Source organism: Toxotes jaculatrix, chromosome 9 (genome assembly GCF_017976425.1).
Source record: "Toxotes jaculatrix isolate fToxJac2 chromosome 9, fToxJac2.pri, whole genome shotgun sequence".
Taxonomy (NCBI): domain Eukaryota; kingdom Metazoa; phylum Chordata; class Actinopteri; family Toxotidae; genus Toxotes; species Toxotes jaculatrix.
In genome coordinates, this window is record NC_054402.1 from 28,395,372 (window position 1) to 28,411,292 (window position 15,921).

The window sequence follows — 15,921 nt, forward strand, 5'->3', positions numbered from 1 at the left end:
ATTTTGGTTGTGTGCAGCCACTACTGCCTTGGGAATATGTTGTACTAGTGTGAATAACAATGTAGAAGTGTTACTTACTGGCATCGTAGCGGTATCCTGGGTAGACAATGCGAAACACGTAGTCAGCAGCTGTCTGCTCCTCACCGTTCTTGTCCTGGTCGATGAGCCGGGCAGCACTGCTCCTCTTCCGTAGTTTAGGGAACACTTTTCCCTGCAGGATGCACACAAATTTATCAAAATGCGAAGGCCAGCGAACATACAAAGTAACAAAAAAATTAACTGAGCATTAAAGCTACACTGCGTTTGTTTGCTCCATTTTCTGTCGGCAGCAAAAGGTGACTTTTAAATCGAGAATTTCAAGGGTCCAGAATATTGTTACTGACCTGAAAAAAAACGTGAATATCCAGATTTAAACCACAGGTATTGTGGTTTGTTACGTGTTACATGAATGCTAGCTAGCTTCGTGCACAGGTAGCCAACAGAAACAAGCATAGAGACACTGTCAGGTTCAGCCATAGGACACTAACACTGGCTGAAAGAAACAGTTTTCACTGAGATTGTCTAGTTTATCTACTTTGTCTAGTTTATCTTTAAACAATAAATTGTCATCAAAATTATTGCAAGATGCCATACTTTCATACTATAAATATAACTGCAACATGGGTACTGGGTTCCTTGCAATGTAGGTGATGAAGGGGAACGATTTATGGGGAAATGTAGAATGAATGTGGTTTCCCTGTGCTTCTTTTTACAGTTGTCCTGTTTCAAACCAGTAATTTGTTGTTTGCATGCATGAACTTGGAGTCCAGTCAATGTCAAACTGACACCACGGCTGACAGCATGGCAAATTGGCATCTCCATCACAGAACATTACAAACAGTCACAACCTCATGTTCTAATTTAGCATTTAGAAAGCAGATGTTTGTTCGTATTAAATAATTTGCTCAAAATGTAAAATGATATATAATATCTGCTATCATCTGACATAAACTCAGCTCCTGGTTGTATTCGAAATTAAGTTTAAGCAATTCAGAGCTAAATTGGATGGTTTGGGTTTTATTATTTGATTTGGAAGCATCCTCGTTCTCTGAATGAGGCAATAATCTGTTGCATACTACCTACTGTACGTATCACCTGCAGTACTGACACCAACCACCCAATTCTTATAAATGTGACCTTAAGTTTGGATGTGAACAGAGCTTTGACAAGGTGACACACCTTGCCTTTCTGGGACCAGAGGGGGGGCTCCAGCTGACCCCGTGGTAAGAGGCCTGTTTCCAAGCAGGAGAGGAAGGCCAGGAGGTGACCACCAGGGGGGAAGTGGAGGGGCGGCCGCTGGATCCCATCCTGACTCACCAGAACTAGCGTACCACCGCAATCAGCTGGAATGTGGTGCAAAAAGTTACAACACAAGGAGGAGATAGGAAAAGAAGAAACAGTGAAAGGCACGAGCATGAAAATAGCAATTTCTCCCGCTCTGAACATTAACAGCACATTTACACTTTATCAAGACAAGCAATCGATATCTTCATGTGACAGTAACAGCTTATGAAACACACTCCCTTCACGACAGAATGATTAGTATGAGCTGTATGATGCAGTGTAACGGTGTGAGTGGGGATTACTGGGAAGAGCAGCTGCAGGATACTCACGGCGTTGATGACAGTGGATACAGACGATCTGCCGCAGAGGAACAGTCAGTGCATAGTCCCAGTAGATACTAAAAGAGAGGGAAATGCATTTTCGATTAGTAAGACAAGGTGGAAAATGAAGCCTCAGATGCAATCATTGCATTTCACATTATTCTAAGTGTCATTAAATGCACATTTATATATATATATATATACATATATATATTATAAATATATGGCATGGACTACCTCTTCTCCAGGTCGCAGTCTCCCAGTGTGCCATTGATGAGCTGGTTGGGGGTCCACTTCAGGGTGAGGTTATCCCCAGCCTGGTGGAGCGACAAATAGCCCCGCAACACCTCCATGTCCTTCTTCTACAGCGGGAGAAGGAACAACACAAAGAGCAGAAAGCTGATGCTGCATCCTCAATAAAACCTTCTTTTCCAAATAAGTGGTGTCAGATTTTACAGTTGAACCACCTGAAAAGTGGAGGGAGATGATTAGCCTTGGTTAAGCCGGTGGCGGACAGTTTGTATGGCTCTGTCCAAAGTTAAAAACACACACCTGCAGACACCTCCAAAGGTCAACAATCAACACACTGTATTCCTTTTAGACAATACTAATATATTTAATATTATCTATTAAACATGAAATGGTTGTGGCTAAATAAACAACATTCAAAGTTTAAGCGAGAGAAATATATCCTTTGTTATAAATTTATGATGAGCTGAGACTTTAACACGCAAAAACTCAGCTCATCTGCTTCATCACAATTAGTTGATCAGATTTAAATGACAGTGGTGTCTCCATGGCAACACTGGACTTCTCAGAGAGTGTAGTCTACTACATATATCATCTAATATAGGTTTATGGGTTTAAAGTTTCTGTACATGAATTCTATATGTCACATGGTATATTGACAGAAATGATGGCATAAGAAGCAGAGGGTGGAATGATACACAGCACCATTTAGCATGTGTAGCGTGCTGTGAGGGCTGTATGTGTGCACTCAGGCATGTGTGTTAGCATGGCTCTGTCAAAGGCTGAGTGTTGTGGGAGGCAAATATGCGCTCATAATACATTTCCAGGGCCAAACACGCTGAAGCTACTTGGCAGCATAGAGCAAATTTCAGGCAGGAGAAAGACAGCTTTCATTTCAGAGATCACACATACAAAATACTATGGGTGTGCTTGTGTGTGTGTGTGTGCGCACAGCACAATAACAGATGAAAATAACCATCAACTGCAATTTATCTGTGCACCAGCTGAGTAGGTGCAAAGTGCTGTCCGTCTGCTCTGAATGTGTGTAGGCTCCTGACTTGGACTGCTGCCTCTATTCCGGAGCAGCAGCAGCAGCAGCTTCAGGGCCTCCAGAGCAGCTCATCAAGACCTGTTACATCTGAATGAAGTTTCCATCAACAACAACAAAAAGTTTATGCAAAGTATTTACATATAAGCCGGAAAGTCAGGAGCTAAGTGTTTAGCTGTAACACTGACAGTTAACACTGGTACGCATTTCACTTAAGAATGAAAGTGATTTGTAAAACTCCAATTCTAAATTATACATTTGTTGCTCCAAGAGATTAGAGAGATGTAAAGAGCTTAGAGCTGCTACCATTAGTCAGTTAACTGATTAGTTGATTGAGAGAAAGTTCATAATTGAATAACTGCTGTAGACAAAAGGCAGATCTCCAGAAGATGTTGTTGAATTTCGCTGCATGACAGGTGCTTTTTTTTTTTTTTTTTTTTTGGTTACAGTTTAAGACATATAAAACGGAAAACTGAAATACTTGGTCAATACACAACTCTCATCAATATTGCAACACACAAAAGTGTCTCTGTGTGTTACTCTGGATAATCCACAGACCACTGTCAGAACCTTTCATTTCCTCTGTAGATCACTCAGGTATTTAGCCAAGGTCAGGTGTTTAGTGACTAAAATGATGTCTGAGCAGGGAAGAATGTTAAAAGCTTAGGGAATAGCCTAAAGCTGAAGTTCTGCTGCAAGCTTCGGAAATAACTATAAGTGAACCTTGAGTTTTAAAATCGTTTTTGTCACGGTCGTAAATCTAAATGTTCTTACCTCAAAATGTTCTGGAAACAGGGGAAACCCTGATAATCTGACAAAAGTTCAGCACTGTTGAAATGTTGCTAGTGAATGTTTTTAATGTGATTTTTCCAAACTGTGAGGACCACAAAAGGGATTTCATAGCTCGATACCACTAAAGGTAAGTGAGAAAGCATGGTATTTTGCACGCATGTCCTCATTCAGTGTGCAGAGTTGGGATTGAGGCTGGATTTTTTTGATGGATCAGGATGTGCTGCATAAACACACTTCCAGTCCACTGTTTGCTCTGGATGAACCATTTGTCAAAATCTCCTTTACTCCTTTGGGCTCTAAAGAGAATTATTACTTCTGTAGGATCACAAGTGAGTGAGAACATGCAGTCGTACCGGTTGCACCATGACGTTGTTTTTGCCGTAGAGCAGGTGTGTTCTGGAGTTTTGGTGAAGAGACTCCACATACTCCCTCGCTGATGCAGCAAACCTGTCCTCTGACATGCTGCCACTAGACTGCCTCTTCCGGATCTAGAACAGAAAAGCAAAGATCGATAACAGCAAACTTACACAACCGACAAGAACCCCCATCACGTGTGCTCGGTCATCGCTCCTACCCGCCACAAAAAAAACACCAATACCTAATGAGAACTGAAAGCAGCTGATCTAAATCCACCTCAGCACTCACCCCCAGAGCAGGCCGGCGGCCGGCCGTGGTGTCCTGACTCCGGTGGGCCCCGTGAATACGGTGGCGCTGAACTAGCTCATTGGCTGAGGGGTCGGTCCATAAATGATCTGATGTCTTCAGCTTGGTGTACTCCAGAGCACAGGGCCCCACTGAAAACATCACAAACACACACACATACACACACATATTCACCAGACCGTTATCACTTAGCTGAGGTGAACTTCTTCTTCCTTGGTATAAGACTTGAAAATAAAAAAAATCTTATGACACTAAATTATTATTTAAATGAATCTGACCTACTAGGAGCTAGTGGTTTTTATTTCTGTTGTCCCCAGAGGTTGAATTTTCAGTAGTGTGTCTTAAACAAATTCTCACTCTCCTGCTCTGCCTGTGATGGCCTGTGGTTTGGCTGAAGCTGTAAACCTTTAAAAACAAATCATAAACACACAGCCTTTTGGCCACTGTAGTTTTTAGGAAAGGTTCCTCACACAGGGGGAGTGATAGAACATTTGCTGGTGACTCTGCTTTCAGCAAAGGATTAATCCACATTCAGTGCTCTAGTGAATATTTAGGGCAGCGGGACAGTGTCTGTGGGAGTCAAAATAAACTACACTGTGTGTGTGTTTATAGTGATGAAGGAACATGGACCCAGTGCAGCACTGTGGCTCACTGATGTGGAGATTTTCAGGGGAAAATATGATATATCTGAGTTTGCATGTGAACACAATACTTATAAATAACTGTGACTGTTTAAAGAACACGACCATAATCAATATATGTGACGTGTTCCAGGTTTAGTACGACTGTGACCTGGTGCAGAATCACAGTTAGGAGTCAGCTCAAACCAGTGATATTTACAGGTGTGTTCACAGTAGGAAACAGACTTCGAAATGGCAGAATTCTGATTAACATTACTTTATTTTTGACTGTGGGTTTTATAAATACTGTTGTATCACGATGTGGTCCAAAGCAGGAATGAACCTGTCCAGAGTTAGAAACTATGGAAGTTGGTGCAATGAAAAAAGAAGGCTGACTGTCATCTACTGCACCAAATTGTAGAAGAGAACATAAACTTTTCTGTCAGCCAAAATAGAATTTCAGTGTTAGTTTACAGTAAATATTTTATATAGTAGTCCAATAGTATTTCTGTCCCAGCAATGCTTTACCTGTCCACAAGGCGTGCTCGGTGTGTTGTGCTGCTCTGCTCACCTAATGAACCCTCTAATGAACTGTGGTTGAAATTGTGGTCATTTCTGTACTTTCTGTAATTATTTCTAATTCCTGTAATCTGTTTACCTAATAGGGGATCTTTATTTATTATTAATGTTTATTTATTGGTTTTGTACTTTTTGTTACTGGCCTCTGGTAATTTCTGGAAATTGTGGCTGTTCAGGCACAGTCTAATATACTTACCCAGTAGGGCTGCCAAGATGGGTCCGAACACTGAGTCATGCATCAGAGCTTCTCTCTCGTAGTATTTACTGCAGAGATACAGACACAGGAAAAAAGTAAATCAAAGGACAATGTTATTAAATGTCATCAGTTTATAAAGAGGAGTCCTGAGCTACATGTAGTCACAGAATCTCTAAAGAACAGCCATGAATTAGCATATCCCCATATTATATATACATATCCCCATATGATATATCCATCAGGGCTATGCTGTATATAGCTTGAAACAGGTGTAATTCAGTTGTGATGACTGTTGTTCTTCATCATATCAACATCCCTAAGACAGAACATACAGTGGATGCTTTTCCACTCTTTATTTTATCACCAACCACTGCTGTGGATAATATGAGGCAACTCTGTGACTATCAGATCTATTTAGACTGAATGAGATCAATTTTCAGGGGGGAAAAAAGTCCACTTTTTTTCAGTAGTACTCAGTTTGACTTTCTGCTTTGACATGTCTTTGTCTAACAACATATTTGAAAAGGTCTTTCCCATCAATCTACACAACGGTAATCCACAATAACAGAGTGAAGTTGTGTTTTAAGGCATTTTTGTAACTTTATTAAGCATTAAAAACAATGGCCTGATCGCTTTCCTCTCATGCCATTTAAAGTACTTTCACTAATGATGATGTTGCATGTGACTGGATTGCCGTGTAATTAAGAACTCTGCCTATTTCATGTTAATGCATTTATAGCAGGATAAGAAAGCCTGAGTTAACTGAGGCCGCTGATAACCAGCATCCTGATATCACGTCCAGGATCACCGGTGTAACCCAGATCTGCGACGATTTCCTGCTGCGACTGAAGGACCGACACAAAACTTGACATTTATCACCGATGTCTAAAGTCAGATTACACGAATTACACTTGAACTTGTCTGGGCATGATGTCAAGTTTTCCATATTCAGAAGCAACACAAATCCAACATCAAACAACGCAACTCATGCTTTGGAACGGATTTTTCTCTATTTAAAAAGTGTGATCCACGTTATCATACGTCTGTGGACTCCATCAGCACACTTCGGATCTGAGGCTTTGATCAGTGAAGTGGCGGTGCATCACTTCACTCTGGCTGACGCATTGAGCGTGGACTGCTTGTTGAAGCACACTGCGGTTGTTAAGCCAGATAGAACCCAGAACAAAAGCAACCAGAGAGCAAGCACAGAGAGAAGAATGGGGACACATAAATAGGTAATTCAAGGGACTGTTCATCATTCAGCTGCGACAAAGCCTGGAGTGGAACGCTGTGAGTCACTGCTGTGCAGTGCCGCGGAGCAAAGGAGAAAACAAATCACCTGGAGTTGTCCACGATGTACTGCACTATCTTGTCCAGAACTTTCTCAAAGAGGGCTGTTCGGACCCAGATGTGTTTGATGGCCTGGGCAGAGAGGGGCTGAGGGGGGCGGCTGGTGGTGGAAGAGCCCTGTCTCCTCAGAGGTTCATGTCCCGTGCTCTGAGTTCTCCTGCAGGGCACAGAGAACACAGGTCAATACCACTAACTACTGTTTCTACAGAGCACAGTAAATGTTTGTGTCTAGACCTCGGCAGACACAGGATGTTTGAGTCTGACACCGAGATCAATATTTAACAGTACAGATGGATCAAATAATAGAATTCACGTCATTCTTTTTTTATTGATATATTTTTGGGGGCATTTTTATACCTTTGTTAGACAGAATACAGGAGAGTTTAAAGGAAATGAGATTACATGTTGAAATCACATGCTCACAGTAAGTAACTCCTTGTTTTTAGGGTTTTAACAATAAATATAACCAGAACAAAAAATAAACTTGGTTGGAATGGTTTTTGACTTCCTGCTCAGAGGTCCTGTATCCACACCCTGATACATTACTGATGTTTTTGCCTTCATGAATTTTAGCCTTAATTCTATGGCATGCATGCATTTTATATATGTATATATACTGTACACACATATTAGGCACGTGCATACATAAATATATATGTGCATAGCTATGTATTTATATGTTGTAAGCATACAGTTTCCCTTTTTGTGTGAATTAATAATGGAAATTACTCTCTGCATTTTACCCACAACAAAACACAGACACAAGAATGCACATGCACTAGAGGCGCTGGGGGAGGGGGGCTACCCAGTGAACTCAGGGGCACCACAGCCATGGTCACAGAGGCAGGGGAGGCGCGTCTCCTTCACCACCACCGTATCCGTTTTTTTGGGGGGGGTTTTTTTGCGCTTGATCGAGGGATCGATCCCACAACCCTCCGATCTCAGGTCGGTCCAAAGTCCAAAGCCGGACTCTTAACTTGCTGCAACAGTTTTACATGTCCAGGTAAGTGTAACAGTCATAACTAGTAACACTGTGTCTATACTCCACCTATATGTACAATGTCTGTTTTTTCTGTGGCTCTGGAGAAGCTTTACTCACAAAAAAACAGCCTGGGCTAAAAAAAAAATGTGGGGGTGTTTACCAGACAAGGAAGGTCCAGTGAAGAGATACTGAAGGGTTGCATTCGAAGAAATGTAGCATCCTGAGTTTTTGAAGTTTGATTCATAATAGCTCATACTTTTGCAACACTGATTTTGACCCGTTATTTCATTTTCCAAGTCCCCAAACTTCATTTTAATGCAGAAAACTAACTTGTACAGATACAGCGAAACAGTCCTGTCACCTTCCAGAGGACCTTGTTAATTGATCTTGTCAGAAGACAGGTATCATTCATGGTCTAACATGAGCCAACATTCAGGGAATTAAGGGAGGGAGGTAGTTATAATAAGAGTAATACAATATAGTGTAACAACTGCACACACTGTCAGATCATATACAAAGGAAACAATGTGAAGGTTAATAAATGAGGAGACATTGTGTCTCTGACCATGTGGAGGCAGTGTTTAACAGCATCACTACGTACTGTAGGTTCATTACCACTCATCAATATTTATAACAGCCGATCAGTGTTTGAGTTGTCATAAATCTGTCTCGTGTCAAACAGAAGGTGCACACTTCATGCTGGAAATCAGCTGAGTGAAATACATCATGAATATGGAGGCAGACGCACGATGTCAGCCTGAGAGAGCAGCGCTTTCATCATCCCAGACCGAGTTTCATCTCTGGCTCCTCTACTGCAATCAGACAACAAGCACTTCCACATACACACTTCAACAAGCTAATGAATGTGTGCGTGTGTGTGTGTGCTGAGGGGACTTGGCTGTCTTAGTCACGATGTTAGATATCCCCCAGTGTGTGTGTGTGTGTGGGTGTGTAAGCAAAAGGGGGGTTTTGGCTATGTCATGATTTTTGGATTTTCCCCTAGCATTCTGAAGAAGGTCGTGCGTGTGGTGACAGTACTCCAGAGGATGGGAAGGAGCATCAGGATGATGTCAGAGATAAGACAGAATGCAAAAGAGACAGATTTGTCCTTTTCTAAATTAAAATGAGTCGCAGTGTCCTTTTGACACTAAACATGAGCATCTCCTCCTGTATATTTAATGTACAACTTTGATTTTAATTTCACCTTGAGGCATATGTTGCTTTATTCTTATCACTGCTGACAGCGCATAAGGATGACACTATCAGTCTGCTCATCGGTCTGTTCAACCTGAGCTTCCCTCTTGGGTGTTCACATAGTCAAATGTCAATGTTCCATAAAAGATCTCTCATTATGTTACAGGCACATTCATGCTCCCAGAAGATGGAACTTTTAATGACCCCATGACTTTTCCTCTAAAAACAAAACTTTACAGTTGACAAATTATGAATAAGCATATAATAGGTTGTGTAATACTCTAAAAATGCCCTTGGGGTAAAGGTATAAGACAGTAGCGGTCAACTTTTAAGCCAATAAAAAAAAAACAAATCCTAGCAGTGCTCAGAATAATGCAGAGTTTGAACAGCTGCAATTCCGTTGGTCAAGTGGTTGAACTTTATTGCTAATGAAAGGTCAAAAGGTGTAAATGAGTTAACTGTTGTCTCTGAGGCTGACAATGAACTGTGAAGCTCCGAAATCTGAAAATAGATTTAGTCTCTCTGCTGATTTGCTAATCTTCAGATCGGTACTCCTGTTCCATGTGAACAAAAGGAGCGATTGTATTGGTTTTGTTCATTGCCATGGTGATCCAAGCAACATGCACACATCATGTTCGGTAGTCTCACTCTGCTGCAGTGGGGTTATAAAGAGTTCATCATGCCTGCTGTAAATATTTAACTGGGTTATTCATCAGGTTATGACAGCTTGGTAAATCACTGACATCCAGGATGCTGAGCCTTGGCTCCTTGGGAGTTGGAAAAGTTTGTGAGTAGTGAGTTTTGTCTTATTTATTGGTTATTATATTGCTCTTACAATATGGGATTATATTTATCTTGAAAAAGACAAAGCACCCATAATATCTAGACCACAGCTGCTATCAAACACACAAAAAAATCTGAAATCTGGTAAATGCAATTTGTACCTAAATTGTACTGCCGCTGAGCATCTGTGCACATTAGTATAGAATCTATTTGTAATTACAAAAGTTATGTTCAACTGTGTCTCCAGTAAGGAAGCAGTTGTTCCTACAGCATGCTGTCTGTCCTCGTCACGCTGCGCTCTGTCATTGGTCTTTACAAATTTAAAATGTCAACAAATGTCAACATGCAGCTAACTGAATTGATTACAACGATTACAACCAGATTGCATTTTGAGCTGACAAATAAATATGAATGTGAAAAGGAATATGTCAGGGTGATTTATTAGGGCTGTGGGTTTGCATGATGTGAATTTCAGTGATGGTACAGGGCTTCATGATGTGCTACACCTGTGTGGACGGAGGGATCCGCTGACATTTCCAAAGGTTTTCACAGCTATGATGGCAGAGGAACGGTTAAATCAAGAAAAGGCAGAGTGTGTGTGTGTGTGTGCAAAAAGACACGTAAGCGACCATGCTCTCTCCTACAGAGGACAAAGACACCCAGACTGTAAGAGACACAAACAACATAGTTTGTTTTGTCTCTGTTTAAGTGATATTGAACCAGAATTCTCAGTCTCTCAGAGACACAAAACGTGCTTTTGTAGTTGTTCAGCATCCCTTTGTGTCTCTTTCTGGTCTTTTTATGTCTCTTCGTTGTCTCTTCTGTGTCTTGTCTCTTTGTGTTCATCTCTTTGTAGTTGTTTCATTGACTTTCCAACAAACATTATTAAAGACCACTTCATACACAGGTTCAAGGGGCCAGTGTTTTTGTGCTGTCTGTACATGTCTAAAAGAAAAAGGTCTTTAGGTGGGAAAGAAAAGCCTGATGTCATAGAGAGGACAGACGCCATGAACCAAACAAAATGGGGATAACTGAGGACACTTTGAGATGGTCACTCCTCTAAGGTGTTAATGGCATTATACTCAGCTGTGTATGAGGTAGCTATGATAAGAATGAAAACAGAGAGCTTGAGAAGAGGTGGGTATTTCAAAATAAAACAGGAAATCAATAAAAAAGACTGAAATTCCAGGGACATTGTCATCATATTTGACCTTTGAGCTCCTTCCTCATCCTGGTCCAGGGTGCCAGGTCAGGTGAATAAGGCAGGTGTTTCAAATCCACGTTCCTGGATGGCAGCCATCGCCTGGTTGGAAGTGATGGACCCAAATCTCACCAATGGTTACAAACTGCGGGAGAATTATCTCAGGGTCCACCTCAAAAATAGCAAGATTGTCCCTTGACATGTTGCCCTGATTCTACTTCTCAAGGCCCAAGGAGTTTCGGGACCCAGTGAGCTGACAGCTCAGTCAATTGGCATTTTTGTGGATAACTGAATGGACATTGCCAGATCTGTGGCAATGTATCATTGTGTTACTTATTGATCTGTCAAGATCAAGCGCTCCGTTGCCACCATGTCTTCGTGGATCTCCTTGGGTGATAAGCCCTTGAGGCCGAGGCCGTCGTTTTTTTTTTGCTGACTTGCAAACAATGACTTTTGGGAATTACCCCAAAATTTACAGACTTCAAATTTTCTGCATAAACACTGAAAGGCTTGAACTGCACATGCATCATGTAACGAGAGCTGTATAACCCATCTCCTTCTGCGTCAGGCTACGAACCTGTATGCATGACAGTAGCCACAGGTTTGATGTTGGCACTTCGGGGGGGGGGGGGGGGGGGGGGTGCAGATGATAGACTAGTTTTGTCTTTTACCCTGTGTGCCAGGAAGACAGAGAGCGGAACGGAGCGAGGAATAGAGGGTGGTGTGTGGGTAATTTATCACTGTGCTGTCTTGATAAGAGAAAAAGGAGTTAGAGGAGGAAGGTTATAAAGGAATACATCACAACGAGACAAGAAGCAACGGTAGGGGTGTCCACTGGCAAACAGAAGCTAAAATACAACCTCTTCACCAGACTTGCCCCTGGCACTGGACAACACACACACACACACACACACACACAGACCCCGACAATCCAGTCCTACTCCGCTGTAATTACCATTCACTTCACCGCTGAAACTCTTTATTCCACTGTTGATGTCTGGTCACATTTTCCCTCTATCTCTCTGTCACTTGTTTCCCATCATGCTCTCTGTCTCTTTCACTGCTACTGGCACAAACCATGTTGCCTTGGCAACCAGGGTAAATGAGAGATGGAGCCTTGAGGTGGGATGACAGGGAGAGGGGGTGGGAACATGCCTGCGTGAGTGTGTGTTTGAGTGTGTGCATGAACGCATGTTTGCATTCTGGTGGAAGGGTGTGACTTGTTGCAAACCACAGCCATACACAATAACAGGCTTTAATGTTGTGTGCGCTCTGTCTGGGGAAATAAAGGCCAATGAGATGTGACAGATGAACGAGCGATGGCGGCTGATACGAGGATGAAGAGCCGAGCGCCCGGCATACCAAAACAGGTTTAACTCCGCTGATTTACATCCCATAATAACGCAGCCATGTTGCAATGACGTCTCGCTACACATTCTGTCTGTGTTTTATTGTCTGCTTAGGATTTATGATGTGTAAGTGTGTGTGTGTTCTCGTTGCTCAAAGGTTTTTTTTTTTTCCCTCCATTTCTAAAACCTCTCTGTGCAGCCAGGGAGAGATGTGGTAGCCATGGACAATGGAGGCTAATGGACAATTAATGGGCTTGCAAACAGCTCAGCTAAGCCCTAAGTGCCTGCGGATAAAGCAGTTTATCATACTCTGTATGTTCACACATACACACAGAAATACATATGCATGGGCCTGAGGCTTTATCACAGTGTGTACACAGATTGTTCAGCTTTAGTTCAACTGACCAGAGACTGAGCCTGCTGGTGATGGGAGTGTGTCTGTAACGGTGTGTTTTACATGGAGTTAATGATCTCGTGAACAAAAAGTGACTTTGTGGGACTTGTGGGACTGGAAGTTTAGGCCTAAAGAAATCTATGCACCTAAAAATTGATCACAAATAAATGTTATTGTACTGTACAGGCAGTGTGCAAAGTCTAATTTGTTGCATATTGAAGTGTTAAATTTAAGGAAAGCACAGAAAATTGGACTGAACAGGTGATTAATATACTGTATAACTGGCTGGTGCTGCATGTATAAAATTGTAATGGCAATTTGGTTCTTTTCCTCTTGTTTCCCACCAAGATACCAGATCCCTTGTGTATTAGATTGTGGCCTATTGTAATCGCAATTTGGCTCTCTTTGTGAGGTACCCCACTTCCTTCTTTCTTTCCAAGATATCAGACCTTTTTGTGTATGAGCTTGTGATGCCTAGACCTCTTAACACCTATCGCCTGAATGCAAATTCCTGCAGGATACCCCAGGTGTGACTCCATACACTCCATGCCAAATGTCTGTGGAAGACAAAGGATGTGAAACACCCCTTAGGGGGCGTTCCTCAGGCATAAACGCTTAGGTCTCCCCACATTCGGGGTCTTTCTTCACTCAGAACGCCTTGTGTGCTGATTGACCTTTTCTTTGCAAAGAAAATAAAACCTTGTCAAGCGACAGAAGTCTCTATTTCATTCTTCACCAGCAGCAGCAGGGAAAATACAGATTCATCGTCACAGCTTCTACTCCGCTTCTACCCCGCTTGTTGTGTTTTGCATTTCCTTGTAACTCTCGTTAGCAGTGGCATTAGTGGTGAACTATTTCTTAGTAGTGGGACACCACAACCAACCACTGCATCACTCTACTACTAAAAAGAAGCTCAAATGATTTCCACACCCTGGTTTATTGACTGTCACTTCCTTGTCATCTAATTTGTGAGAAAACTGAGCAGCAGGATGTTTTACTTGAAGGTATGAAGCACAAGAGAGAGAGAGAGAGAGAGAGAGAGAGAGAGAGAGAGAGAGAGAGAGAGAGAGAGAGAGAGAGAGAGAGAGTGGCGCAGTCATTGGCAAGTCCTTAGGGGAAACTGAACTGTCCCGTAGGATGCACCCAGCTCTGGAGAGTTAGTGAGCCGGGTGGGAGCTGGTCAGGGTCACACAGACTCTCTTTTTGCTTTGCATTCTGTCAGCCTCCTACCAGGGACAGGGCTCTTTCATTAAAGTTCTCATTCGAAAACATTCTGCTTTGTAAAACAGTCAAAAACACACAGCAGAACCTGGAAGTCCTTATGAGTTCTTACAGGTGCAGGTTACAGTTCGTTATGTTCATGTAGTGGTAAAGGTTTTAAAGGTATCCTACCTTTTAATCACTATATCCTTACAGGATTGCAGGTGTTCTTCTTATTGTATACACCCTGTAGAAAATCTGTCTCTGATCGGACATGTGCTGTGGTTGACCAGTTGATATTTGATGCACAATTAAAGCTACTGTCTCTTCCGCTCTAATTAAGAAGGCAAATTCACTCAATTTAAACAAATTAGATTCTGACTGTGGTGTCAGGTATGGTCCCTAGTGGTAACACTCCAATACCAAAGTGATGAATTGAAAACTGAGGCTGGGTCTTGAACAGAAGTTAGTGAGCTCTGCCTCTGACTGTTACATAGGGGTTAGTTTTATATGAATTCAGTACAGTAGTAAGGCAAAATACAAAGAACCGGGATCTGCAAGACCAACCTGGTGAGATCAGCCTGCAGCTGCAGCTGCTCTTGCACTTTGCGGCAAATCTCGCCGGCGATGTCATAGACTTTGCCGACTTTGGTGAAGAGGGCGGCGATCTTGTCACTGCGGAGAAAACCAGCAGCCCGTCTCTTCAGCAGGTGACCCAGGCAGGCCTCGATTGCAGCTGCAGAGAGAGGAGGACAAGTGATGGGAGTGTCAATACTGACCAGAACGAAGAGCAGAGCATATTAAAATTTGCAACGTGAGGAGGAGAAAGCAAGTATGACAGATTATCAGCAAACTGAAAAGATGGAGGACAATAAAAATAACTGACATGAGGAGAACTTGTTTCATTTACCAAGAACAAGATAAACAGTCTAAAGCCCTTTAGTGGTGCCTGGAGTCTGCAATGTTCATGACACGCCACAACTGACCAAGATGACAACGCCTTGTTAGAGCTTCACTGTTCATGGAGCTAAAAACGTTATTTGTCTTGAGGGTTGCAAAACAGGAAAGGCCACAGGGTCACTGTAATCAAAAGGGTTTATTTCATGTATGCGTTAAGATACTCTGTCCCAAGATGGTACCCCATCTTACTTCTATTGAGATAATGTATTGTTACGGTTCTACAAGCTGGTATTTTAGTAATGACTGTGTATGGGATAAGGTCTTTCTGGGCCAGTGATCCTGCAATTCTCAGTGTGGCCACTAAACCAAAGTTGGCAGAGACCAATCATATGTATGGTAAGAAAACCTTGAAATTCAGGAAGTGGTCTCCTGAGGCAGAGCAGGCGCTGAGAGGCTGCTTTAGAACCACCAACTGGGATGTCCTGCAGGGGTCGCACAGTGGGAACATCGAGGAGGTTGCTAACTGCACTACTGACAACATTAACTTCTGTACGGGCGTTGTTGTTCCGGTAAAAACTGTACGCTGCTATGCCAACAACAAGCCCTGGGTCACGAGTGACATTTATTACAAATTCCTTACACAGTAGAAAGACTGTGATGACATATGCCATCTTGTTTTAAAACAAAGCAGTCGCAGTTAAAGATTTTTTAAAATCTTTTTTTTTTAATTTCTCACAGTTAGTACTGGAGACAAGCAAAAACTTAATAATAATAACAA

At 42.2% G+C, this 15,921-nt stretch overlaps 1 protein-coding gene across 3 annotated transcripts in view; it reads right to left on the reverse strand.

Moving 5' to 3' along the window:
* sgsm2 (small G protein signaling modulator 2) overlaps positions 1 to 15,921 on the reverse strand; it is a 65,270-nt gene that overhangs the window by 14,012 nt on the left and 35,337 nt on the right. For all 3 annotated transcript variants that reach the window (XR_005894566.1, XM_041045902.1, XM_041045901.1), the window contains exons 3-11: positions 14,811 to 14,979; positions 7,130 to 7,297; positions 5,791 to 5,858; positions 4,378 to 4,526; positions 4,086 to 4,220; positions 1,881 to 2,005; positions 1,653 to 1,720; positions 1,219 to 1,382; positions 79 to 211 (exon numbers count right to left, since the gene is read on the reverse strand). Coding sequence is in view for 2 of the 3 variants with exons in the window: in XM_041045902.1 (XP_040901836.1) it covers positions 79 to 211; positions 1,219 to 1,382; positions 1,653 to 1,720; positions 1,881 to 2,005; positions 4,086 to 4,220; positions 4,378 to 4,526; positions 5,791 to 5,858; positions 7,130 to 7,297; positions 14,811 to 14,979 (1,179 nt within the window). In the remaining variant the exon portion in view is untranslated. The remainder of the gene's footprint in view (positions 1 to 78; positions 212 to 1,218; positions 1,383 to 1,652; positions 1,721 to 1,880; positions 2,006 to 4,085; positions 4,221 to 4,377; positions 4,527 to 5,790; positions 5,859 to 7,129; positions 7,298 to 14,810; positions 14,980 to 15,921) is intronic.